Below are 25,158 nucleotides of genomic sequence, written 5' to 3'. Positions count from 1 at the left end.
ATGTCTTAGCAGTGTACTTTTAGCTAAAATGCCTGGAGGGTGGGGAGGGAAACAGCCTCACATCCCTCTTATCATGGGGCAGGATACAGAGAGAGAAAGAAAGTGAGCAAGTATGGCATATGCTTTGCTACACAGCTGACTGTGGTCAGCGGGGATTTACTTGTTGGCACCAAGTATTGTCTTGGTGGAAGATTAAGTCACCTTTGGAACAATCCTTTATGAACCTAGAATTTGTTATAATGAGATTCCAGTGAGTTCAAGTTATAACTTGAACACATACAAGGGCTGAGAAATATTAGTAGCTTACCTTTTCCCTTGAAAGAATAAGACATGCTCACTACAGAAGTGTGCAGAGCATTTGTATGGTTAATTTATAGGAACATGGTGTTCTCTGTCAAATGAAAATAAATGTGAAATTGTATGTTTAATCATAAAACATAATAGTGTTCAGAGGACTAGAGCTCTGGTACTGTGCTCAGCTGCTAGTAATTTTTGCTCCAAGTTTCCATTAAGGACACAACAGAGCTCAAACTGAACACAAATCTGCTTGAGATTGGAACTTCAAACTGCACCATAGTATTCCTTTTGGCAAATGGCATACGCAATATGCCTTAGTAAAAAGACTGTATGATTGATTTAAAGTCAGGAGATGTGAGTTCAAATGTGAGCCCTGGCGGTCCTCTTTCTTGTAAATTGCTTACTCTTTCTAACTAATCTTTCAGTTCCCTCATTTGTCAGAAAGAGACAAAGAAATGAGGATTGATTGAGAAGAAGTAAAATAGCACAGAGTAACATGTAATTGGCATCTACTAAATTCACTTATTTTTAATGGGGGAAACCTAAGAATTTGGGCCCAATAGCTTTTAGTAAGTTCTTTATTTCTTATATATCAATTTATTACCATCAGCTACTATAGTGCCTGGCACTAGTAAGTGCAAGGCAAAAGTATTTGCCAAATGAATAAATTGAAGAATGGCCAAGGAATTTATTCTCATAGAAAAATAAACCAACGAACTCACAATAATTATGCCATGAATGATATTTTCAGGTCAAATCTGGTGACCTTCACATTAATTCAGGAAATGAATAGTTAAGAATTCCACAACTATCAAAAGGTATTTAGTTAGATTAAAAAGAAAACAAATCTTGCCATTTGCAACAGCATGGATGGACCTGGAAAGTATTATACTTAGTGAAATAAATCAGACAGAAAAAAATACTGTGTGTTATCATTTATATGTGAAATCTAAAAAAAGCTAAATACAGTGAAACAGAAATAGGCTACAGATACAGAGAACAAAATAGTGGGGCCAGAGGAGAGTGGGGGTGGAGAGAAGGGTAAAATAGGTGAAGGGGATTAAGAGGAGAAAACTACTAGTTATAAAATAAGTGCATCACAAGACTAATGTACAGGATAGGAAAAATAGCCAATATTTTATCATAACTTTGTGTAATTTATCAAAATGTTGGATCACTGTGTTATATACCTGAAACTAATGTTGTAAGTCAGCTCTACTTCAGTTAAAGGGAGCTAGGAATTTTCTTGTATTAATTAATTTAAAGCTTGCTTTATCAATTAATAGAACAGGTAATTTGCTTTGATGTTAAGAAAGGAATGACTGTATTTCTACCTGAAATCTTTTATTGTTCACTGATTGGTGCAAAGAACAGAAATCTGAAAGGAAGTACGCCATGTCCAGTTCCCAGGCGGTCCAGTGGTTAGGACTCCGTGCTTTTACTTTGGTGGCCCAGGTTTAATCTCTGGTCTGGGAACTAAGATTTGCAAGCTGCATGATGTGGCCAAAAAAAAAATGAGTAAGCCTGTGTCTTTGCCAAGTTAGCCAGGGCACATCAGGTGGTTTCTAGGACTTGGTAGGAAGTGTATAGTCATGTGTACTCCTAGAGAACATGGAATCTCATTCCAACAGGACTGGCTCATGACAATGCTGGGGTGTTCGGGTCAACCAAGAGATGATTCCAGGAGCCCAGAAACCAAGCCAAGAATGTGATGGGTGACATGTCACCAGGAGGTGACATGCAAAGTCTGGACAACTCTAGGCCGGGCAGGGGCAGGTTCCAGTTAAACTGTGCCCGCTTGTAAGGACTTCCGTGCTACTCTGAAAGGCCACAGCCTTCTTTTTAAAGGTGAAGAAGGATAAACAGATAACCAAATGAAGAAATCTAGAATAGGGACTTTCATCTTACAGATGGGAGCTTTGCATTTGAAGCCAGTCATTTCTAAGAGAGACAGGTAATTATGGGAAGAACTGACTAGCAGTGCTTTGTGCCCTCTCTGCAGTCTTCCCTCATGCCCAGAGCACGCACTTGATTGATATTGTTGTTGTTAACATTGTTGTTTTCTAGTAACATGTTTGGCAGCTTGATTCTTGTTTTTTGATAACATGGTCTTGAGGGTTGAGGCAGTGCTAAAAACACAGTAATTAAATGAATGTGTAATTTATTGACTGAATAAATGTATCAGTATCATGTATTGAGGGCTACCCTGGTGGCTCAGTGGTAAAGAATCCACCTACCACTGCAGGAGACAAGGGTTTGATCCTCGAATCAGGAAGATCCCCTGGAGAAGGAAATGGCAGCCTACTCCAGTATTCCTGCCTGGGAAATCCCATGGACAGAGGAGCCTGAAGGGCTATATAGTCCATGGGGGTCACAAATGGAGTCGGACACGACTTAGTGATTAAACAGCAATCATGTATTGAAGTTTTGAAATACTTGGCAAATCTTAACAGGAATCAAATTTCTGACTTTTTGGTGAAATTAAAAAATTGGTTCTACTTGGTCATCCTATTTCTGTATTTTCTCTAAGATGTGTATTTGTTTCATTCACATTTGAATATCACTGAAACTCTGATGCAGCTTACAGTTGGTGCTTTCTGTAATATCAGCAGTATTTTTCTTTACTAATGGTTTGCAAATAATGAATGGCAAGTCTAAAACGGGATATGTTTCTTAGATTGGGTAAGCTATAAAAATAATATATAAGCTCACCTTGATAATGCATGTGTTGCCATGGGTATAGGATAGAATGATGGAAAGAGCATGGATTTTATATCAAAAGGATTTTATTGTGAATCCTGGTTCTGCCTTTTTTTGAAAATCTGAGCAAAGAGCTTGCCCTGTCATTAGTCTTTGAGCCACAGTGCTCTTATCTATGTGATGGGAATAAAGCATTCATATTAGGGATCTGTGCTAAATAGATAATTTAATTAGCAAGATAAATTATTATTTTATTTATAAATTTAAATTTATTAATAATAAAATAATTTATTTTGCTCATTGTAAAATTTATTAATAATAAATAATTTAATTAGCAAATTCAGCAAATTCCTCCTTTTTTCTCTCAGCCTCCTTCACCAGCTTATGTGTGCTTTAGACCAGCCCTGTCAGGTAGGAACATGTAACTTCCATTTTACTGGTTCAGAGAGACAGGCTTAGCAGCACAGGTGAGTTAAGAGAGAGACCTCCCTGGAGTGTTGATTTTCCCATCCCCCAGTGCTCCATTCGACTTCTCACAGGTATCTGTCGACTTTGGTGAGAGCTTAGCTAGTTTTTGGTGGATAAGTTTCCTTAGGCAGCCTGTGTAACAATTTTACACAATACCTTAATAACAATATCACACACTATATCCTTTCTGGAAAGGATTTTAGCTCTTGCCCTCATCCTGTAAACAAGGATGGGCCTCTATTTAAAGAGGAGGAAAGGGAAGAAGGAAAAGGATATTGTATCACCTGGCCTAGCAATTTCTGAGCCAGATGTTTTCCTCATCTCATTGTTCACCAGAAAATTGGTTCAAGATGGTATAAACCACATGTTCAAAAATACTGTGATTCATAAATCAATTCACACTATTCTTTTATTTGCATAGAGCAAACCCATGAGGTGAGACTAAAATTAAAGATCAGCACTAGGACCTTGGGGCTTAGTGCAAAACCCAAAACAACTTATCAGGATTCTACTGTGATAGACCAATAGACTAATAGCCAATGGATATTAGACCTTCAGGCCTTAAAGATCCAGGGTGGAATCACTGGTAGATGCTGTGGAAATTGCTTTTATGTTTTTTCAGTTTGGCCTGAAAATTTTCAATTATGAGGTTTTTTTTTTTTTTTTTTTAATTTAGCCTCAGCATTTTTTTCTATTTGGTAATCACATTTTTTAAATTAAAGCTGCAAATGAATCAAATAACAAGGAAATTGACTTGGTTTAATAATAAAACTTTACCAAAATTAAATGAAAATGATGTGCTTTTCATTTGGAATGGCAATCAGGTTTCTGAGTGAGCCTAACCCACTTCAGCAAGGGCTAGCTCTGTGATTAGGGACGAAGCACTGATGCATGTTAAAGCTTTAGTGCCCCTATAGATGGCAGATTAAGAGAAAAAATATTTGAAAGGGCCTAGCAAGTACCTGAAACTTGATAGTTGCTCAGAAAATTCACCTTTCCCATCTTTCTTCTTCTTCATCTTTTAAGTTAGGCTGCAATGCAAGCAAGACTCTTTTTTAAAAAAATTCATTTTATTTTTTTGCTGCACTGCAGAGCATGTGGGATCTTAGTTCCCTGATCAAACCTGAGTCTCCTGTATTGGAAGCTGGGAGTCTTAACCCGTGGACCACCAGGGAAGTCCTATTCTCTTCCGTTTTAATCCGTCACTCTTGATTGAGAACTTTCATTGTCTGGGGACCTCTCTGGTGGCCCAGTGGATAAGAATCTGCCTGCCGATGCAGGGAACACTGGTTTGATCCCTGTTTCAGGAAGATTCCACATGCCGTGGGGCAAACCCTGTGCACCACCACTACTGAAGTCCACGCACCTAGAGCCCATACTCTACAACCGGAGAAGCCAGCACGATGAGAAAGCCCACATGCAGCAACGAAGACCCGTCGCACCCTAAAATAAATAGATAAAAATGAAAAACTCTCATTGTCTGAAATAGTTTTGAAGTTTAACAGATCTAAGTGGACTTCCAGTGTAAAAATGAAGCATCTTTAAGAAATGGGTAAATGCTCCTCCTCACCAATGAGGCAGGCACAAGAATAAACCCTTTGGGTGACCAGTTCTCTTGTGGGAGAGCTGGGTTGAGACCCAAAGCTTTTCCTCACCTACTAGTTGTCCCTGGGTGTTTGATAACCGTGTGTTGCATGAGGCCTTCCTGCTGTGGGGAAATGTCAGCTGTCCTCTAAAACAACTTTGTGTTTAACCATTTGTGTCTAAAATCTGATCTCCATTCATCTAGGTTAGAACCCCTTTCTTTTCTGTTCCCATTTCCAAATATTTACCGGTTCCTAGAGTCTACTGCTGCTGTCTGTGCATTGCCCCTGATGTAGGTGGCATGGATTGAGAACGAACGTGAAGGACAGACAGGTCTGCCCCTGTTGTCATACTACTGCACTCTCCTAACTGATAAGCTCTACTGTAATGACCCACTGCATCTCTTTCCATCTTTTTCCTCTCATCATGCTATTTACAGCTATCATAACGTCCTTCATTCTAGTAGAGGTGATTATGTTATTCTTTCAATAACCTTTGATTATCCCCCATTGCCTATGGAATGTGGACTGTTTGCAAGGTACTGGAAGTCCCTAAACATCTGGTAGGCATTTATATACTTTTATGTTTAATCTTCCTCTCCTGTCTCCCTTTCCAGTGATGCTTTACAGTGATTTGGCTGTGAACACACCTTGACTTTGTATAAGCAGTTATCCAGAACCTTTGCCTTTGCTTCTTTTGTTCTCTTTCCTTGTAAAAAGCCATGCTTTGCCCACCCTAATTGGAGCCCTTATAGGCTGTTATGACTTGATGTATGTTAATAGCATTTTCTTTGATTGTAAAATAATCAATGTTTAAGGCAGAAAGCTTGGGGAAAGTACACGTGCACAGTAATGGTACCTTCTTCCTCCCAACCTTAATGGATTTAGCATTTGGGTATACTTTTGTTTATTTTTTTATTTACTGTACAATGCTTGAAATTGTAAATACATACACATTTGTCCACCCTACCTAAAAGAGAAGTGGAACTGGGTTGGGTCTGACTCCTTTAGCTTATCTATCTGAAGGGGGCCAGTGGCTATGCAGTATAACGCTGCATGTGACTTCAGTGGTGAAACCATGGGCTGTTGGAGAACTATATTTCTTTTAGAGGCAGTCCCGGTAGTCTTCCTCAAAATGCTCCAGCAGGCCATTGCTGGTGTCTAGTAACTGTTCTTGGGACTTTTGAGGAGTCTCTGTTGGGCTTGTTTTGTGCCTCTAGTTCATATCTGCTCTGGACTGACACCTTTGAAAAAGTCTTTTAACCCGTTTGATGATGCCTCTGGTTTCTTTTGACTACCTTCTAATATCTGAATGCTTACAATAGACTGTGTGGCTGTCTCTCTCGAAAGAAAAGCCCTAGAGGGTTCTGCCCATTTCACTTTGTTTTCTCTAAGTGATGTATTTACTTGTTCATCACAGCTTTATTTTGATGATCGTTGCAAGTATTACTTTTGAGAGGGGCAGACTGGCAGGAAGGAGAATTCTGATACATGTCTCAGTTTTGTTATAAAAAATAAAAAATGTTATAAATGTTATAAAAAATGTGGCTCTGCTGCCTTGATTTGAATACCTGATAACTACAGTAGTATAAATTTCCCAGAACATCACAGAGTGTGATTTAAATTCAAGACTTTGAAGGTTATATTCACTTTCTGGAAAAAAAAAATTAAAAATTAAGAGGACGAGGCAATGTGATATAAAGTGTGTTTGGAAACTGAAAGAATAATCTACTGTTGTCATACTCTCTGCTTTTCTTCTGTCATTCCTGCTTTTCTTTTGTCATGCCACTTTGTGATAAAAGCTGTTCTTTATGAATATATCTAGTTTACAGTGTTTGTGGATATTGGATGTATATGTAAAATGTATTGTGACATGCTTGGAAGGATGATGACTGGAATAAATTTTATTATATTTATTGTTACTTATTAATCTTTACCTGCAGGAATGTGACATATCTAATATTAAACACATAATTTCATTATTGGGAAAGAAAAAATATATATCTTACAGACTAAAGAAAAATGCAAAACTGAAATAGAGTTAGCAGGAAGATAGGTTGATAATGGAAAATAATGTATTTTTTCCTTTATGTAGTGTAATTCAAATTCTTTGACCCTTTGAATTGTAGAGAACCTTATGGATTTTGGGGAGGGTATGGAGGGGGAATAGAAATTTTAAAGACATTGTTTAGGAGTGATTCACAAGAACCAGATGTCCGTTCTTATAATCGACATTTTGATCCAGGAACTGTGTGTTGAGGCAATCCTTGAACCTGAGCAGCTTACACTGTAAGGAAGTACATATTCTGGAGGCAGGATATGGTGTTTTCCTCAACTGTTACGAGTCCTGACTCTGTAACCATCTGCCTGCCAGCTTTTGTCTAACCTTTTATTCCTTAGTAGCTGCTTCTGTAACGGAAGTAGTTTGGAGTAGGTATAGTTAACCTCTGCTGCTGCTGCTGCTAAGTCGCTTCAGTCGTGTCCGACTCTGTGTGACCCCATAGACGGCAGCCCACCAGGCTCCCCCATCCCTGGGATTCTTCAGGCAAGAACACTGGAGAGGGTTGCCATTTCCTTCTCCAATGCATGAAAGTGAAAAGTGAAAGTGAAGTCCCTCAGTTGTGCCCGACTCTTAGCCACCCCATGGACTGCAGCCTACCAGGCTCCTCCATCCATGGGATTTTCCAGGCAAAAGTACTGGAGTGGGTTGCCATTGCCTTCTCCATAGTTAACCTCTGGCCAACCTCAAAACAGACTCATTTTGAGTCTGCTTTAAAATTTCAGAAAGCCAAAATCCTCATGATTATAGCTATGTTCTTTGAGCCTTTGTAACAAGCCAGCTAGCCAAATTATTAAATAGAATGAAGGCAAATAGCTTTTTAAGATATCTTCAGAGCAATATTTCAGGAGCACAGACAATTTTAGGGCTAGGATATTATGTGAGGAAAACTTTCTCAATTAACATTTGGGTGGAAATCCTTTTTAGTAATGTGTAGAGCAATGGTTCTTCATCCTTTTTGGAAGCTTATTGAGAATTCTAATAGCATATGGGTGCTGGTTCAAAACAAAATTATTATAAACAATTATGCTAAAATTTTTTAAAATAATTTTTTATTTCATTGGACATGTATTCTTTCACAGTGAAATAAATTTCCAATGAAATAAGTAAATTATAACCAATGAAGAAAAGTCATAATGTCCAATAAAGCTTGTATATTATACCATAATTTTGCAAAGACAGAATATTTCAATGATTATACATTATAGTAAATGTAAAACAAATCAAGTTAGTAGTTTATTTTTTTAAATAAAAGTATTGTCACCATAAAAAACTTATTTTAAGGTAGCTTTAAAAATGTTAAAATCTGTTTCTTAAAATTGAGGGAATATGGTATAAATGTTTTTTAAATAAAAAACTATGGCTCACTTATTTGAAAAAAAAATTATTCCCTAAAAGCAAAAACAAAATCCCAACTGGTCAAACAAAATACAAAGCAAATTCTTCCCCAAATAAATTTTAATACAAAGACTGCTTTTCTACCAAGTAATGCATATTTTTTTATATATATAATTCCTTTGATTTTTATTTTGATAACAATTCCTGAAAACACTAGTTCTCAAAACCATGTAGTAGAAGTGTAGAAAATTTAAATTCATATGACTTGCTCTGCTGCACAGGCTTATGGCAAGACTGGCCCATCGAGAATCCTAGGAGACCTTCAGTTGAAGTCCTGTTAGGAAGTTAAGAGCTGTTACTCTCATTCGTCTGAGTAGAAGCAAATTTGAAAAAGAGTTCTCCTGAGATGTTTGCTTGCTGGGAAATTGAGAGGTAGTTGTCTTTCTCTATATTAGCAATCAATTATGGCATTCAGAAATTTGTCTAGTATTTCAGTTTCTGACCTCTGTGAACACGATGGCTGCTGGGCCAAAGCAACTCTGCTTGTTCTACAACTTGAAAAGATTTACTCATTCAACTGACCAGAAATAATTACTTTTCAATGAGCTAAACTCCCTGATTAAATTCCTCTGTGAGATTATCTTGAAGGTTTCCCTTTTCTCTTTAAAAAATAGAACACAAAACAAAACAAATCTTCTCCATGAAATAGTCGAAACATAGCTGACATTCTTTAGAAAACTAATGAAGTCCTGTGTATCAAAGGGAAGCTAATATTTTTCTAATATTTATTGACACCGCCTTTTTGAAAAGTTAGTGGTCAGAGTCCGTGGTCTGATGATGTTGACAATTTGCATGGTTCTAGAATAGTTTTTGCTGCCAGTGTTTGTATGTGTAGAGAGCACTGATCCATGATTACATATGAGTCTAATTTCTTCATACCAGAAAGCAAAACCAGAGGTATTGCCCTACATTCTAGGTGCTCCTTCTATAAGCTGATTAATAAGACTTATTTTCCCCCAGTAAAATTATTTTATACCATTTTGGAGACATTTCTTTCTTTCTTTCTTTTTGAACTTTTTATTTTGTACTGTGATATAGCCAGTTAACAATGTTATAATTTCAGGTGAACATTGAAGGGACTCAGCCGTACGTATACATATCCACTATTCCCAAACCCTCCTCTCATCCAGGCTGCCACGTAACATGGAGCAGAGTTCCGTGTGGTGTGCAATATGTCCTTGTTTGTTATACATTTTAAATACAGCAGTGTGTACATGACCATCCCAAATTCCCTAAATATCCCTTCCCCACTTAGTTCAGTTTCTAAGTCTGTGAGTCTCTTTCTATTTTGTAAGTAAGTTCATTTGTATCATTTCTTTTTAGATTCCACATAAAAGGGATGCCATACAATATTTCTCCTTATCTGTCTGATTTACTTCACTCAGCATGACAATCTGTAGATCCATCTGTGTTACTGCCGATGGCCTTATTTCTTTCTTTTGAATGGCTGCATAATATTCCATTGTATAAATATACTGCATCTTCTTTATCCATTCCTCTGTTGATAGACATTTAGGTTGTTCCCATGTCTTGGCTACTGTACACAGTGCTTCAATGAACATTGGGGTATCTGTATCCTTTTGGATCATGTTTTTCTCCAGATACATGCCCAGGAATGGGATTGCAGGGTCATATGATAGCTCTATTTTTAGTTTTTTAAGGAACCTCTATACTGTTCTCCATAGTGGTTGCACCAGTTTACATTCCCACCAACACTGCAGGAGGTTCCCTTCTCTTTGGAGACATTTCTAACCTTAGAGATTTCCCAAAGTGCTTATAAAATAGAAATTCTTCTTTGATAGTATCTTCACAGTTTTAGCAAGTATTTTGGCCAATAAAAATAGTATCACTACTCTAGGACCTCTCTAAAACTTTGATAAATAAAATGAAAACTTAGTTATTTTATTTAAAATAAAAACTAAGCTTTAATAGAACTATAGTGCTTTCCTTCAATATTCAGCTTCCCAAATCTTTCCCAATCATCATGGCTTCTTTTACTCGACAAGGAGATAAACATTCTTTGCAGTCTACTTCAGAACGAGGCTTTTGTACTAGGACAAACCTAAGTACTGCTATACTTTTAGATATTTCAAGTTGAATCTTTGTTCATAAGCAAAATACTACCTTTCCAGAAAGTACCTACCTCCAAAATATACTTCAGTCTCCCTGACTTGGTGCTTTTAAATGCAAGTGTTTTGCAACACAGGTTCCAATGTATTTAGCAATGAAGAGAAAACCAGAGGAGAGTTTAAAATCAGTGCTTTTACTTATAGCAGGTAATTTCCAGTTTAGACTAGTTTTGGCAGGAGGTGGAGTTTGTGTCTTTGTTGCTGAATTCTGTCCAACTCTTTGCACTCCATGGACTGTAGCCTCCCAGGCTCCTCTGTCCATGCAATTTCCCAGGCAAGGATGCTAGAGTGGGTTGCCATTTCCTTCTTCAGGGACTCTTCCCAAATCAGGGATTGAACCCACATCTCCTACTTTGGCAGGAGGATTCTTTACCATTGAGCCACCTGGGAAGCCCTGGAGGTGGATTTACCATGAAACTAAGTGAAGTTAACCCACCAGTCTTGCTCTTGCTAAGCCCCTTCCAAAGCCCCATATCTAAGAAATTCTGTATGTTTTAGAGTCCCTTGGACTGCAAGGAGATCCAACCAGTCCATCCTAAAGAAAATTGGTCCTAAATATTCATTGGAAGGACTCATGCCAAAGCTGAAACTCCAGTACTTTGACCACCTGATGTGAAGAACTGACTCATTTGAAAAGACCCTGATGCTGGGAAAGATTGAAGGCAGGAGGAGAAGGGGATGGCAAAGGATGAGATGGTTGGATAGCATCACCGACTCAATGGACATGAGTTTGAGTAAGCTCCAGGAGTTGGTGATGGACAGGGAGGCCTGGCATGCTGCATTCCATGGGGTTGCAAAGAGTCGGACATGACTGAGCAACTGAAGTGAACTTAGGGTCCATAAACCTAGATCTGTCTTTTCCTGGTGTTTTAAAAAACTTTTTTTTAATTAGAAGAAAAGGATGTTTATAATCATAATGGCCAGAGGACTTGCCCTTCAGTTCTATGAGCAGAAACAATTTTAGATATGATGACATAATAATGATGACCTTGTACAGTAGGATGTACACTATGCCACACTCCCCTAGTAATTTGACATAAAAGAAAAATTCCAAAAAAAAAACAAACAGGAAACAAAACTAATGTGTTTAAGGCTAACTAAATGTTCCTCTCCATAGCACTTCCTTTACATCAGTGTTTAGCACTTTAGATGTGCTATAGATTATTTTACCTCATAAATTATCCACGTAGACTTTTTCATAAACAAAATAGTCACAGCAGAACAGCTGTGACCTTTATAATGTTTAAGAGCTCAGGTTCGATGGTTCTATAAACTCAGTCTTACATGTCCTGGTTCTGCCATCTACTAATGGAGTGACCTCACATTCTTCTTCTCAAAGTGGGAAGAATTCTAATGTTGATTTCTCAGACTTGTGCCAATTAAATGAGAGACTTATGTGTACACCATGTCTAGCAAAAAACAAGTGCTCAAACATGAGGTATTGTTATTTATTAAATGAGAGACTATGTGTATACCATGTCTAGCAAAAAACAAGTGCTCAAACATGAGGTATTGTTATTTATTGGTAGTAAACTATTTATCTTCTTGGTGTCCAAAATCACTGGTGATGGTGACTGCAGCTATGAAATTGAAAGACTCTTGCTCCTTGGAAGAAAAGCTATGACAAACCTAGACGGCGTATTAAAAAGCAGAGACATCACTTTGCTAACAAAGGTCTGTATAGTCAAAGCTATGGTTTTTCCAGTAGTCATGTACGGATGTGCGAGTTGAACCTTAAAGAAGGCTGAGCGCCAAAAAACTGATGCTTTTCGACTGTGGTGCTGGAGAAGACTCAAGAGTCCCTTGGACTGCAAGGAGATCAAGCCAGTCAATCCTACAGGAAACCAACCCTGAATATTCATTGGAAGGACTGATGCTGAAACTCCAATACTCTGACCACCCGATGCGAAGAGCTGACTCACTGGAAAAGACCCTGATGCTAGGAGAGACTGAGGGCAGGACAAGGAGGAGGGGACAGAGGATGAGATGGCTGGATGGCATCACCCACTCAATGGACATGAATTTGAGCAAACTCCGGGAGATGGTGCAGGACAGGGAAGGCCAGGCGCGCTGCAGTCCATGGTGTCGCAGAGTCAGATATGACTTAGTGACTGAACAACAGCATCACTTATTGGTAGTAAGCTTTTAGCTGTAGGATTTTTTTCCAGGTGTTTATCAGGGAACCTAAAGTAGCCTCTGGCAAAAGCAGTTAGAAATCATCCCAGGCATGACTAGTATTTTTTCCCTGGAGGAATCCTTAAGAAAATACCTTTGAGAATATTGAGAACTTTTTAGAGCTGTCCAGAGAGAGAGAAAAGGCTTTTTCCTTGTTACTCCAATGACAGAATTAGTAATAATAAAGGCAGTTTTCAAGGGAGTAGGTTTCGATTCTGTGTGTGGAAAAATTTTCAATCACAGCTCGTCAGTGAGAACTGGCTCACTTGCAAACTCACAGAATTATTCATACAAAAGCTTGATAAGACATAAGGCGGGAGATATTCGAACACTCCCTCTTCATTAGTTAATTCTGTTGTAGGAATCTAGCTAGGTTTTATCACCTATGTAAAACTTTAACTTCAGTTGATGATTAAGTTATCCAAGTTCTTGTTATATTATTGGAAACTGAGTTTAGCTTTACCTATTGAAAGGTCAGTTTTCACATCACCCTGTGTTATTTATTGTTACTTATTGATAGTAAACTCTATTTTGGGGGGCTTCAAAATCACTGCAGATGGTGACTGCAGCCATGAAATTAAAAGACGCTTGCTCCTTGGAAGAAGAGCTGTGACAAACCTAGACAGTGTATTAAAAAGCAGAGACATCACTTTGCTAACAAAGGTCCGCATAGTCAAAGGTGTGGTTTTTCCGATAATCATGTATGGATTTGAGAGTTAGACCATAAAGAAGGCTTCCAATTATCTTACAGTGTTTGTTTGAATATAAACATTCTCCTTAGTTAATTGCATTTAAAATGACAGAAACCAATTAAGGAAAAATTATATAAATATGTTGATCTGTTGCAGTTTTGGTACCTTGCAAATATAACTCCATACTATTAACGAGGCTCCTAAATCAGAATATGAAAACCTGTTAATAAATTCCTTGATACTACTAGCATTGAAGCTAAGAATTTTATTCATTATTTTTGAACATGACTGTCAAATTATCTCAGGCTGCAGTACTATCTCCACCCTATTTTTCACAACTGATGAGGGTACATAAATTACAGCTTCCTTTTTCCTCCATAAGTCATCTAGTACATCCCATTTGAAGGGAATGAATGAAATGAATGTTTCAACCATCTTGATGTTGTTAATTACTTTGTGAGATATTTCATAACAGGAAAGACTTTGGCATGCAATCAATAGCTTGGAATAGTAACATCTTCAAGGATGTTAGGTTCTTAGCATTTATTTAAAAGTGGTTAAAGAAGAGAGTAAAATAATACTTTTTTTTTTTTTTTTCCATAAAATGTGTCTCTATGAGGAAGGGTATGAGGGACAGACTAGCTAATTCTTGGTAGGCTTTTAGGTGTTAAAAAGCCTTTCAAGAGAGCATCTTGGTAGTAAGATTTGCTTCTGTGATGGTCATAAGAAAATTCTGAAAACTGTTCTTCATCTATTTGAGCCTATATTTGAAGTTAAACACACCAGGGCACAAGCTGTCTCCCTATTACAGGAAACATTCTCAGATCAGTAACAACAGGACTTATTAGGAGGAAAAGAAAAGGAGTCCAGAAGATTTTCATGTACCTGAAAGTTCACTTAAGAGGATTCAAATTTTATGTACCCAAACTATGTAAATCAATTTGTACCACGTTTTGTTTTATGCCTCACAAAAGTTAAGAAACTTGGCTACTGTGAACCCAAATGTTATTTTGGCTTGCTCAGTGGCAAAGAATCTGTCTCCAAGCAGGAGATACAGGAGATGAGAGTTTGATCCCTGAGTTGGAAAGATTGCCTGGATGAGGAAATGGCAACCCACTCCAGCCTTCTTGCCTGGAAAGTCCCATGGAAACAGGAGGCTGGTGGGTTATAGTCCATGGGGTGACAAAGAGTCAGTCTGGACTGGATGACTGAGCACACACATACCCTATGAACCCAAGTTTTATTTTGAGCTAGTAGTTATGTTTTGATTTACATATTGTGATTTGCTTGTTATTAAACAAATGGAGAGCCTATAATTAGATAAAGATATAGCTTAATCATCATTTTGGTTAAAACCAGACAAAAGGTCCCTTTATCATAAATGGTCTCATGAGAGTTGGTAGTGTTCAGGGCTCTCAGTGGGCATGTGTTACACTGACAGACTGAGGAGACAGTGAAAGAAGAAGGAAAAATAGAAAAATATGTTAAAAAAAAAAAAAAAAGTCCAGGGAAGGATGGAAAAGAAAGGATGGAGTAATAGAGAGAAAAATAGAGAAGCAAACTTTCAAACTGTGGTACTGAGAAGACTCTTGAGAGACCCTTGAACAGCAAGGAATCAAACCAGTCAATCCTAAAGGAAATCAACTGTGAATATTCATTAGAAAGACTGATGCTGAAGTTCCAATACTCTGGCCACCTGATGGCAAGAGCCAACTCATTGGAAAAGACCCTGATGCTGGGAAAGATTGAAGGCGGGAGGAGAAGTAGGTAACAGAAGATGAAATGGTTGGTTGGTATCACTGACTCAACGGACATGAGTTTGAGCAAACTCTGGGAGATAGTGAAGGACAGGCAAGCCTAGTGTGCCTCAGTCCATGCTGGGGTTACAAAGAGTCGAACATAACTGAGAGACTGAACAACAGGAATGCATGTGTGCTAAGTCTCTTCAGTCATGTCCAACTCTTTGAGACCCTATGGACTGTAATCCACTGGGCCTCTCTGTTCATGGGATTCTCCAGGGTTGCTGTGTCCTCCTCCAGGGGATCTTCTAGACCCAGGGATTGAACCCACATCTTTTATGTCTCCTGCATTGGGCAGGAGGGTTCTTTACCACTAGCACCATCTAGGAAGCCCTCTAGAATATATGGCCTACTAATAATGCATAAGGTAGGGATTCCTGGATTTTTCTTGCATCTCAGAGCAGCTACATAAGAAGGAAGGGTGAATGTGGAAACACTACTCATTTTTCCACGTAAAGAATTAAAAGGAACTCATACAATCAATTTCCCTTTTGCCTTCCTGTATTTTTCTTGCCTGAACTAGTAAACATTGCATCATAGGTTCATACCACTATGAGGATCATTTGTCTAATTTACCAATTTTAACAACAACAACAACAAAAACTAGTGTACTTTCTAAGGGCATACTAAATTCATTCAGTTCTTCACTGGTCAGCAGTCACTGCTGCTGCTGCTGCTAAGTCTGCTTCAGTCGTGTCCGACTCTGTGTGACCCATAGACGGCAACCCACCAGGCTCCCCCGTCCCTGGGATTCTCCAGGCAAGAACACTGGAGTGGGTTGCTACTTCCTGCTCCAATGCATGAAAGTGAAAAATGAAAGTGAAGTCGCTCAGTCGTGTCCGACTCTTCTCGACCCCATGGACTGTGGCCCACCAGGCTCCTCCGTCCATGGGATTTTCCAAGCAAGAGTACTGGAGTGGGGTGCCATTGCCTTCTCCACAAGTCTTTGCATGGCTTCTGCCAGACACCACTCTCTCTGGTCCCACTGTCATTCCTTTCTGTCCTTCTATATCTAATTTAATCCTTCCACACAGTGGGTCTTTAGCAGTCACTAAAGCAGTCACTAAAGACCCACTATGTGGAAGGATTAAGTTAGATATAGAAGGGACAGAAGGAATGACAGTGGGACCAGAGAGACTGGTGTCTAGCAGAAGCCATGGCAAGACTTGTGTGAGTAAAGGAGCAAGAACATACAGTACTCTTCTCAAAAGTTTGAAACTGGTTCTGGCAAACAGTGGTTCCAGTGGGGAACCAGTGGAAGTTTTAAAGTATGGAGCAACATCATTAGGGCTTGTGCTTGGGTGTGATAATGATGTGCCAGATAATTCTGAGGAGGAAGCAAGACAATAGGTAGAGCCTGTTGGAGGCATTTGTGCAAAGATTGACCAACTAGTTATGGAGAGAGGGGAGGGAGAAACCTATAATAAACTTTTTTTGGAAGACTTATAAGTGGGAGTTCACAGTAGTTACCAAAGAGGCTTTAAAAAATAATAAAAAAAAATTTGGTACTTTAAGATGTGTAAGTATGAATAAAGTACTTATTTCTCATGATCATTTTACATAATAAAAAGTATAAACAGTATTTTTATGGAATGATGAAACTGACAACTTATTTATAAGAAAGTTTGAATACAAATACTAATAGACATGAAAATGAACAACAAAAGCCACTTCAATTCAGGCTACTAGATATATAGAAGAGAATAGAATTTTTTTTTTAGAGGAGAAAGGACAGAAAAATCTTACATTTTTAATAACTTTTTCATTTGTTTCCTTATCTACAGGACAAAAACAGGATAGTGGTTAAAAAGAATGGATTTTAGCCTAGAATTCTGTGCAAATCTAGCTCTGGCATAGAACAATTGTTATCTTAGTTGTTGTATACTCGCTCAGTTATGTCCAGCTCTTTGCCGCCCCATGGACCCCAGGCTCCTCTCTGTCCATGGAATTTCCCAGGCAAGAATACTGAGGTGTGTGCCATTTCCTTCTCTGGGGGATCTTCCTGACCCAGTGATTCTACTTGTGTCTCCTGCATTGGCAGGCAGATTCTTTACCACTGAGCCACCAGGGAAGCAGGGGCCAACTAGTGGAGAGCCAAGGTACTTAATCAGCCCTTCAGCCTCACTTTCCTGCAGATACCCGTGTTATAAGATGTGTATGTGTGTGAGAGAAAGAGGGGGAGGAGGGAGAGAGAGAATTTAACTGAATTGAATGAGATAGTACATGTACAACACCTGTCACAGAGAGCGCCTTGCATATATTAGGTGCTCAACAAATAATAAGTACTTTTTTTTTTAAATTCTCAACAATGCCATTTAACACTTTTGGTAGATGCAGCTCTTTTTGGTACTGAAGGGTATTTTATTAAAAGCAAAAGGTAAGCTTGGCGTTGTATTTTATGTGAAATAAGGTGACATTTCCGGTGCGAACATTTTTAACCAGACACAAGAGGTAGCCTCTCTTGTTTGCTGGGCAGGTTCATTGGGTTTTGCTATGGTTAATTTTAACGCTGACGTTCAGGGGTTAAGAAAAGCCCTTACTCGTGTTACATGAAGTAGCAGAAATTATCAGATGGAAACAGGAATTAAGAAAGGAAAAAAAAAAAAAGGCTCTGCGGCAATTCATTGTTTCCTAACCAAGAAAACTTGTGCTTACAAAAATGAGAGGCGGCTACAACCTGGCAGTTTAATCGGATCAGAATAACTTAGGGGAGGGGGCAACAAGTAACCCCTACACCCCACCCTTTAACCTAGGCCTTTCGGACTGGGTTGGTCCCGGGCTGGGACCATGGCTCTGAGTCTCTGGTCTCTCCATTGGAGAGGCGCGGCCCCGCGCGGAGAGGCCCCGCCCCTCCCGTGTGAATCGCCGACCTCGGTGGGCGGAGCCGGCGGATGCTAATGAGTCGAGTTGCCGGGCGAGCCAAGAACTTCATTCTCTCCTCTGTGTCAGGATCGCAGAAATTATGCCCCTTCTCTCACCATGAGCTGGCTCTCCAATTCCCAGGCAGTTGTGCTCACTGCCTACCACCCCAGCGGCAAGGACCAGGCCCTGGGGGGGAGCCATGGCAAGGGCGGGGAGGAAGCCGCCTCGAGGTAAGCCTGGGCACTCGAAAGCCAGAGAACAAAACAAAACGCTCTTACCTGCTCCTCAGGGAAGAAAGTGACAGGGAAGTTGGTGTGGGTAGAAAGTAAGCTACAGCCGCAGGGTCGCGCCTAACCTCGTGCAGCAGCAGAAATGTTTGGGGCTTTCTGTACTTTACATCTCACCTAGTTTGAGTCGGAAACCGCCTCTACGATGACTGGTGAAGACGGATAGGAAGGAACTGGGGCGATGGCTGTCAGGCTCCTCGCTCAGCAGGTGCATTTGCAAATGCTGAAAGATCAAATAACTATATTTGAAACACTTCCTGTGGGATGGAATTCTTGAATGGGCCCAAGGCCCAGCCACTGAAACTGCTGCTTGGGAACAGTGCCAACAAGCAGGAGGGCTGTTCATTGTACAATCTGTTGTTGTTACAGTATGTTTTTTTCCCCCCTCTCTTTTGGCTGAAAGCAAACTTCTTAGGCAGAAAGCCCAAGACACTGGCCTGTGGCAGTATGTTTCTCATTCTTTGGTGTATGTAGATTTGTTGTTGTTGTTATTGGGGGGAGCTTTCAGAAAGGTTTATGTCAGGAAGTAGTACTCTGCTACCAGAGTGACCTGTGGTTAATGTTAACTCACTTTATAGGTAGAGGGGGCAAATATTCTATAGACCACTGAGGCGCAAAGAGTACCTTTCTCTCTGTGTACTTTGCTCTGTTTTTTCAAGTTGTTTTTTTTTTTTTTTTTTTCCCCTTAGCTTTCCTTAATGACCTTCTCACTAGCTGAACATTTTTACCTCCGTATTAGATATAAATTGTAAATATTGGCCCAGAAGCTTGCAAACAGCAAATGCTAACCTAATAGGGTAGGACACTAATTATCAGTAAGCACATTTCCTCCTTGATGTTTAATGTGATAATAAAACCTTCTTTGTTCTTTTGTGACTTATGCTTAGGCCTTAAGCTGGAATAATGCCTTCTTTCATTTGTTTTAAAATCCCCAGATATGGGGGAGGGGAATAAAAATCAAAGGAATGGCTGTAATACTCTGCCTTAGATTCCCAGGCTGACTAGAATTTTTCCTTACATAGCAACCACCATATGTATTCTGTTGAATTAATTCATTTCCAAAGATAAAAGGGATTTGCTGCTTGTACTTTGGGTGTGTTATTTTATTTTCTGTCTTTTTAAGTATTTTGTCTGAGAGCTCATAACATGTTTTCAACCATTTTTTTTTTTTTTTTTTTGTAGTGCACTAAGGGGATAGTTACCTTTCAGCAGTAAGCAGACAGCAATGCCAACCCCTTATTGTCCATAACTTCGACTCCTCTTGACAGTCCAAATTGCCAGAATTGTGCAGACTTAGCACATTCTCCAGAGACTTTACTCTGGAATGGCCTGAGGATGTGAGCTGAATTTTGGATCCTGAGTGAAAAGAACCTTAGGGACATTGAGGCCTGACCTCTCACTTTTATTGCCTTGACTCAAACCCCAGGAATTAGGCTTTTTTGCAAGGTCTTTTCTAGGGCTTTGCGTATTGAGATACGGAGACTTTATCCTATGTTTGGAGCTTAGCTGCCTGTTGTGGGTGACCTATACTCAAGTGACCTATACTTGAATGGGTTGTGGGACAAAAGAGAGGAAAGGATGGGTCATTCTCAGCCTTGTTGTCACTCAGTTGTGTCCGAATTCTGAGACACCATGGACTGTAGCCTGCCAGGCTCCTCTGTCCATGGGATTCTCCAGGTAAGAATACTGGAGTGGGTTGCCATTTCCTTCTCCAGGGGATCTTCTCAACCCAAGGATGGAACCTGCAGCTCCTGCTTTGGTAGGTGGATTCTTTACCACTCAGCCACCAGGGAACCCCCCATTTTCAGCTTAGGTTAGAGCAAAGTCAAGAGGCTGCAGGGGGCGCAGCTGCTCAGAGTGACTGCTCTCCATGGGGTGGCAGCACCAGATCTGTTTTTCAGGTCCGCCCTCCCCACCACTGGCTGCCATATTGCTTGCCCATACTGGCGCCAGTTCCCACCACTGAATCAGAGTCCTTTGCTGGAGAAGATGGGAGCCTTTGTTTTAGGGCTGGGAGGAAAGGCGAGAAAAGGGACAGTCCTTTTTTGCTTTTACCCTTAAGCACATTAACTAATTTATCAGATAAGCTCAGTGTTTCTTTGGGAGGCACCTTCTTTAGTTTGGAAGGGTTGAGATATTGCAGTTGGGGTAGGTGGAGGGAGGAGGGATTTGAAGAAGGAATGGCATCAGGAGTGATCCCTTAAAGGTGATGGTGAGGGAGAGGCAGTACACGGGGCTTTGGGGCTGGGGTGCTCAGCTTGTACTTTAAGCATTGGCAAGCTGCCCCAAGGTGCAAGGTAGATGCCTATTTTAAAAAGCACTTCAAAAATCAAACCAAACCAAAATAAAGCAAAACCTCTGAAAAAGAGACAGAAGTTAGACTCTGTGTCCACCTATTTAACATTTGTTGAAGGCAGCACAGAAGTCTAATTTGGCTTTTTGTAAGACTTTGTCTCTTCTAAATAATATGCACTTTGATGAACTACTTATTCAAAAGTTCAATTAGATGAACTCATTATATGCCATTTGATAAGTATAGAGGATTATGTATATGATTTTGGATATTTATAGAAAGTGAGTTTTAGACCTATATTACCAAATCCTTTTTTTTTTTTTTTCAATTGTTCTTTTAGTCTTTGGGAAAGTTGGAATAGTAAGGAGCTAATTTTGTAAGTTGTCTGTTAGTCTAAAATTCCCTCCATTCCATTCCATTATCCCTCTTTATCGGGACATAGTCATTGTTTATTTGATTAAGGAATTCTTGCTACTCTTGTTTTTGCTGTGTGTGTGTGCTCAGTCCTGTCTGACTCTTTGCGACCCCATGGGCTGTAGTCCGCCAGACTCCTCTGTCCGTGGAATTTCCCAGACAACAATACTGGAGTGGGTTGCCATTTCCTACTCCAGAGGATCTTCCCGACCCAGGGATCGAACCCACATCTCTTGTGTCTCCTGCATTGGCAGGTGATTCTTTACCACTGCGCTACCTGAGAAGCCCAGTCCTGGTTAGTCTTTCAAATAGTTACAGAATCCTGCTTTCAAGTTTTTTTGTTATGTTTCTTCTTGAAAACATTAGGATTTGAAGAAATATGCTAATGCTAGTTCTGACTGAGTTGTACATAGTCAAATGTTTCCAGAGGAAACCACTTTTTATGAGTAGCTATATTTATAAGACTTTATTTACTTGTTAATTTTCAAGTAGGTTTTTTAATGTTTACTTTTGCAAAGCAGTTTTTCAAAAAATACTGCATTTTGGCTATCCTTACTATTCTGCCTTGACTTTCCTGTCATTTTAAGAAGAGCTGTTTGTTTTATTTGCTTCCTATCAGTTTTTGCTGATATTTGATAAATATTAACGTCAGTAGTATTTTTCTTCTTACTGAACCTCTGACTCTAGTTATCTAGTTATCATATGAGATATTTTTATGTCTTCCATGAGTACATGTGTGGTGTTCATCATGAAAGATTTTGTTTTGCTGAAGCCATTTGCCACTGGTTTTGGGCAGAGGCAGAACCAGGAGGCACGAGGTCACAGTGACATAAACCCTGAAACTCTGGGTGTGGGGCCAGGCTGCATGGGGTCGAATCCCAATTCTGCCAGTCATTAGCAGCTTGGCCTTAGAAGGATTATTTAACTGTCTTGTAAATTGAACTTCATGGTAGTACTCACTTCACAGGGAGGATTACGTGGGAAGATCTGTGTAAAGCCCATAGAACAGGGAAGAGTTTATGGCTAGCCTCTGCTTTTTTTCACAGTAGATACAGAAAAATAACTTATTGAGCTTTGTGGTGTACAATATATTCTTTTTCATTTCAGAAGTATTTTTACAAATAATATTTTGTCATGTGTTAAGAAACATGGCCATGATCCATATGCTTAACTAAAAATGACATAACCAGCAATTAATGATGTAAAAGTTCAGGCCTTGGAAGTTTAAAAGACCCTGGAGATGTCCTTTTGATCCAAAGCAACATTTACAATTTGAACTAGTGACAGCCACTTATAACAGGCCCTGCCTTGGGGCATTGATGGGCCACGCTGAGGTCTGCAAACATTGACTTTTATGGCAGGCTGGAATGTGGGTGGGTCCTCTTTTGGCAGCTGGACTAATTGCTGCCTCCATGCTTCTGTCCTCCTCCTTTAAGAATTACTGCTTCCGGTGTGCCAAATTAAAGAGGGCTGCCACCTTCTTATGTCTTTCAAGTTGAATTTGTAACATTAGAAAAAAAGTACGCTACCACAGATAGAGTTCTTTCCTTTTGAATTTATGTATTATTTGAAATTATATATTTTTGGTGACAGAAGGAATGGTGAAGAGTTTTTATAATGAAATTATGTAATATGAGGACCATTTTCCTTGACCTTGGAGTTTAAGGGTGATTTGTCTTTCTGATTTTGCAGGAGTTAGTGACCAAATGCATTTTTAACCTGCCCATACGGATAATTGTTTTCTAGATCAATCTAGTCCTCATTTCCTGGTGTAAGAGTGCTTTCTAAAAACTGATTTTCTTTACTGTGTCATTTAAAAGTCCTACTAGTAATTTTCTCTTGAGTTGTTAAAAGACACAGCCAGTATTCTAACCAGACAAGTCTTACCTTCATTTAGAATTGTGTGGTATTTGCCTTCTAACCATCCTCATCTGTGAGGTCTCTGATTTTTGTGGGCCTCTTTAAAGTATCTTCATGGGACTTATATTAGGTATATGTCTTTTAAGTATAAGGATTTATAAATCTCAAGAACCCCACCTTTTTTTTTTTTTTTTTAAAAAAAAGCAAAACGAAAGGAACCTGCTGAAAACTTTCCTCAACTTCAATGGCACACTTAGGTTTTTCACTGTTTACCCTCATCTCTCTTCTGAGTGAGGCTAGTGCTTTGCAAGGTTTATGGTTGCTCTTTTAAGTTCTTAGTATTTGTCATGTTTTTGAGAGTGTTGTAGCAAAACAAACTCACAAAGACTGATGCATTTAACAGTGCTCGTGATGGCTTCTGGATTGCCTGGCAATTAGACCTAAAGAGTTTTTAATAATTGGCCCACCAAAATGAATTACTTTTTTCTCTTGTTTTAAAATTCCTCATTATCTGTACACCTGAGTATCATTTACAGCTTAGAAAAAGGACCCAGCATCCTAGAGGCCTAGGCTACACTTGTGCCAAGCAGAAGTTCCCAGTGTCCCATGGTTGTGGATCTGTAAGGTCTCACACTCTTTGGCAGCCTCTGCTCTCCTACATCTTGTCTGAATGCTACCCAGAAGTCCAGAGAAGCCTCTCTACTTGTTACCCTGTGGTGGCCCTGTGAGAAAGCTTGCAACAGCAGAAACTTGAGGCCTCCAGGCTGTGGCTTTGGTGGTGGTACGGTGGAGGGTGGGCATGGGAAGGGTTAGCAGCGTGGCCTCCAAGCTTGGTTTGGGGAAGAAGGTGTCCTAGACCAGGTGTGATGCCAGTCCCTTCCTGAACTCTCCCCTCTGGGTGATTTCTTTCCTGACCTAAACCTTTCATTTCATACAAATACTCCAAGATAAAATGGCTTGTTGTCAAAGTTTTAGTCAGTACTGATATTTAATGTCTTTGTTTTACTTTTGATAAGAGGAGATAGAAAGTAAGAAGTTTTCTTACAGGAGGAGACTGGGCTTTCCCAGTCTATTTGGTGAAGAACCCACCCTCAATGCAGGAGATGCAGAAGACAATAGTTAGATCCCTGGGTTGGGAAGATCCCTGGAGGAGGAAATGGCAACTCACTGTCTTCTTGCTTGAAAACTCCCATAAGTAGAGGAGCCTAGCAGGCTATAGTCCATGGGGTCACAAGAGAGTCCGAGGCGACTGAGCACAAAGCATAGATAGGGACAAGTCAAGGTGTTGGGTGGATTAGGGCAGAGGGAGCAGACGGGATGATGTGTGGATAATTCTGAAGACACATTCTTTTGACTTCTGCATTTGTTGCTGGGAGCTGGCCAGGTTTATCCCCTTTTTTGAAAGAAGTAAACAGAAACCATGGAGATCTGCATGGTCAGTTACTACATCTGGAGTCGTTACTCAAGTCCACCAAACATCTGAATTTTTGTGTTGGGAAAAAAATGGTGACATGTCACCCCTTTGACACATGCTCTTTCGGTAGTCACTTTTGCAAAGAACACTTGTGTCTCCAGGGAAAATGAGGTTTATTGCAGGCATCTGGGTCATAAGGAAAAGACCATGTCTTCTTCCCTCAGGACTGGTCACATGATAAGTTGCTCTCTTTTGGGGACTCTATTCTTTTCTGTCCACTGGCTGTATAATCATATTTTGAGCTTGAGCTTGTCTCTTAATGGATGCCCCACTTGTGTAGCCCTCTAAGATCTTACACCTCATAGCATATGAGCTAATTTCAAATTTTTGAACAGGGATCAGTTTTGCCCAGTTAATTTTTTTGAGCTGTCTGGGGAAGCCCATGATTTGACCATCTGGGGTCTTTTTAGAGAAGCAGATTCTGTCAATGGGGCAGCTTCCCTCCAAAGGTAACTTGGCATCTTTGGTAAGCTGTTTAGAATTCGATTTCATTCCTCGTCTATGAAATGAGTGTGTTAAAGTTCTGCTTCACAAGGTTAATTATAAAGATCAACTGTGTAGCTTTTGAAAGCATTCAAAAAAATGTACACATCAGGCATATAATTGCTGAATCATTTTCAATACTCTAACTTTTCCCAGGACAGTTCATTTAACCAGAATTGTCATAC

The 25,158-nt window shown here is 39.6% G+C and overlaps 1 protein-coding gene across 3 annotated transcripts in view; it reads left to right on the top strand.

Annotated features, from left to right (window-relative positions):
- Positions 1 to 18,190: 18,190 nt before the first annotated feature.
- Positions 18,191 to 25,158, top strand: part of ARHGAP18 (Rho GTPase activating protein 18) — a 132,960-nt gene continuing 125,992 nt past the window's right edge. For 2 of the 3 annotated variants that reach the window (XM_070376650.1, XM_070376651.1), the window contains exon 1: positions 18,192 to 18,392. In XM_070376650.1, the coding sequence (XP_070232751.1) occupies positions 18,280 to 18,392 (113 nt within the window). In that variant the 5' untranslated portion in view covers positions 18,192 to 18,279. Of the gene's footprint in view, positions 18,393 to 25,158 lie in introns of all 3 variants that reach the window. The other variant, XM_070376652.1, reaches the window with a different exon arrangement.

Source organism: Bos mutus, chromosome 9, assembly GCF_027580195.1.
Source record: "Bos mutus isolate GX-2022 chromosome 9, NWIPB_WYAK_1.1, whole genome shotgun sequence".
Classification (NCBI taxonomy): Eukaryota; Metazoa; Chordata; class Mammalia; order Artiodactyla; family Bovidae; genus Bos; species Bos mutus.
The sequence above is the reverse complement of the archived record's forward strand: the minus strand, read 5'-3'. Positions and strand labels throughout refer to the sequence as shown.